At 40.7% G+C, this 2,976-nt stretch overlaps 1 protein-coding gene across 1 annotated transcript in view; it reads right to left on the reverse strand.

Annotated features, from left to right (window-relative positions):
• Positions 1-475: 475 nt before the first annotated feature.
• LOC106727807 (disintegrin and metalloproteinase domain-containing protein 1a-like) overlaps positions 476-2,976 on the reverse strand; it is a 7,648-nt gene continuing 5,147 nt past the window's right edge. Inside the window, exon 3 of the mRNA XM_014547703.1 lies at positions 476-500. Within this exon, the coding sequence (XP_014403189.1) occupies positions 476-500 (25 nt within the window). The remainder of the gene's footprint in view (positions 501-2,976) is intronic.

A 2,976-nucleotide genomic window follows, 5' to 3' on the forward strand; every position in this document is an offset into this window, starting at 1 on the left:
TGTATCTTGGTTGCGGGCACATCCCCACTGGGGGGCGTGCAGGAGGCAGCTGATCGATCTCTCTCATCGATGTTTCTAACTCTCTATCCCTCTCCCTTCTTCACTGTAAAAAATCAATAAAATATTTAAAAAAAAAAAAAAAAAAGAACGAATCTTTCAGGCTTACCAGAAATATGCGCATATAGCCCCAGGCTGCAGAAAATATTCCTGTGGTTAACTGGACTTTCACTAGCCAGAGTTTTCCAGATATTAGAAAAAATGCAGAAGGTTGACGGGGCACATGGAATGGATCCCTCATAATTAGTTTATATTGCTTTTAAAGTTTTTAATAAAAGAGAAAATGAGAAGGCAACTGTCTTCCTGGGGCAAGCACATCATCAGAAACCATGGAGCAGGAAAGGGAAAGGAATGGGAAGAAAAGCCCCTCTGGAATATGATCAGTGTGCATTCTGCAGAGATAAAGCCACTGGAAAAGCTAGTGCTGAAAGACGAAGGCGTTCCTAGGCCAGAAAGGGAGCAGGCAAGAAATGCCTGAGGTCATGTTGAACAAAAGTCATAGGAGACTGTGATTTAAATGGAATGGACCTCCCAATAGTCAGAGGATTTTATTGCCACACCAAGTTTACATTGCCTACTCTAGATAACAGGGGAAAGCAATGGAAGTTCCTGAACTCCAGACTGTGGAGACAAAATCAATTTCTGGGTTATCTTAGTCAGGACATGAGAGAGCCCAGTTGGATTACAGCAATGAAAGAGGCATGAGGTTTTACACACTTTGTCAGTCATGATTTCACCACTGATGTTCATTTCTTAAATAATTAAAAAAATGTTTTCTAATTGTGAGAAGAGCCGCCATGGCATTGTCAGTTACAAACTAATACAAGAACTTCATATTCTCATTTATTTCATTCCAGCACAACCTCATGCAGGACTTCTAAATATTTATTAGGTAACAAAAGTGGTATTGGATCTTTCTAAGAAATTTTTTAAAGAGTCAGCATTTTGCAAACATTTTTGGCAGAAGTCTGATCTTGCTTTTGAGAAAACATGTCAGTGAGAAATTTGGTGTCCAGTGGATCACTAAAATTCTATTCTGAAATTGTTTGTAAACATGACAAGTTAAAAAATGTAAATAATTAAATAAAAAATGTTTGCAACATTGTAATGTAAAACTTAGCAGAATTGCATCCTATCCTAAGATTGGCTCTAGTAAATCCTTCCCTTGGTCAACATTTACTGGGCATTTACAATCAGCAGGGCCCTCAGAGCTGAACAAAAGATACAAACCTGCCACTCCATGATGTCAGAATGGAATGAGGAAAGGACACTTTCACCGATAATGACTATACAATGTGGTAGAAAGCAGCATCCATTTGTAAGGCTTTTGTTTCATTAGAGTCAATGAGGGAAAAGCCATGTTCTGGGCTAGTAAAGACATGTCAGTTGTCTTCCTGGTCACTTTTTTTTTTTTTTTTTTTTTTTACTGAAGGAAAAGACTCATGAGGCAGTGGAGAAGGTACATTCAGTCATAGCTGGGGTAGGATGCAGGTTCCACCTTTTACTAGCTCTAAGCAAAACTCTGTCTTTGTTTCCTCATCTGGAAGAAGATGGTCTAATAGAGTGAATGGGAGGGTTAAATTAAGACAATGAACGTAAAGTGTTAAGAATGATGTCTTGGCCCCTAGCTGGTTTGGCTCAGTGGATAGAACATTGGCCTGCAGACTTAAGGGTCCCATGTATGCTTCTGGTCAAGGGCACATGCCCAGTGATTCTTTCTCATCATTGATGTTTCTATCTCTCTCTCCCTCTCCCTTCCTCTCAGAAATCAATAAAAATATATTAATAAAAAATGAATAATGTAAAAAAAATGAATAATGTCTTGCACACAATTGATAATATTATTTTACATCCTTTGTGCTCTCCTACAGACAATTAACAACCCTCCAATGCTCTGTCCCTTTGGATTGTCAGGCAATAAAATATTAACTTAATAATGGAAATCAGAAATAAATATAATAAGAAAAGTAGAAAAAAAGAAATAGGAAAAAGGAATACTTCCAACTAGACTCAGCAGTGGACAAGCTTGCCTCTTGCAACTCAGATAGAGCCCTTCCAGAGAGTCCCAAATCTAAGGTTTATAGGCCACAGAAAGCCTAAATGATGCCTTATGTGAACACTGTTACTTACTTCTTATTTACTTTTTTATTTATATATTTTGTTAATCCTCCTCCAAGGATATTTTTCCAATGATTTTTAGGGAGAGTGGAAGAGAGAGGGGAAAAGAGAGAGAAGCCCTAGCTGGTTTGGCTCAGTGGATAGAGCGTCAGCCTGCAGACTGAAGGGTCCCGAGTTCTATTACGGTCAAAGGCACATGCCTGGGTTGCGGGCCTGGTCCCCAGTAGGGGGTGTGCAGGAGGCAGCTGATCAATGATTCTCTCTCATCATTGATGTTTCTATCTCTTTCTCCCTCTCCCTTCATCTCTGAAATCAATAAAAATATATTTTAAGAGAGAGAGAGAGAGAGAGAGAGAGAGAAACATCAATGTGAGAGAAACACATCAATTGGTTGCCACCTGCACATGCCCAACCAGGACCTGGGCCCCAACCAGAGGAGGAGCCTGCAACCAAGGTACATGCCCTTGACTGGAATCTAACCTGGAACCCTTTGGTCTGCAGGCCAACACTTACTCCACTGAGCCAAACAGGTTAGGGTTATTTTTTAATTTAAAATATTTTTGGGGGAGAACCAAGATGGCGGCGTAGGGAGTGGACCTGTGCGTGCTGCTCTCTCACAGCATCAATGAAACTACCAACTATGAGGCAAAAAACCACCACTCAGAACCATGGGGAAGTTGGCCCAGTGGGAGATCTACAACTGGAAGAAAAGAAAGAAGCGCAGTGAGACTGAGAGGGAGCTACGGAAGCGCCAAAAACAGAGGTACGCAGTCACACGCCAGGCGGGCTGCAAATGGATTC

This window comes from Myotis brandtii, unplaced genomic scaffold (assembly GCF_000412655.1).
Source record: "Myotis brandtii unplaced genomic scaffold, ASM41265v1 scaffold482, whole genome shotgun sequence".
In the NCBI taxonomy this organism is placed as follows: Eukaryota; Metazoa; Chordata; class Mammalia; order Chiroptera; family Vespertilionidae; genus Myotis; species Myotis brandtii.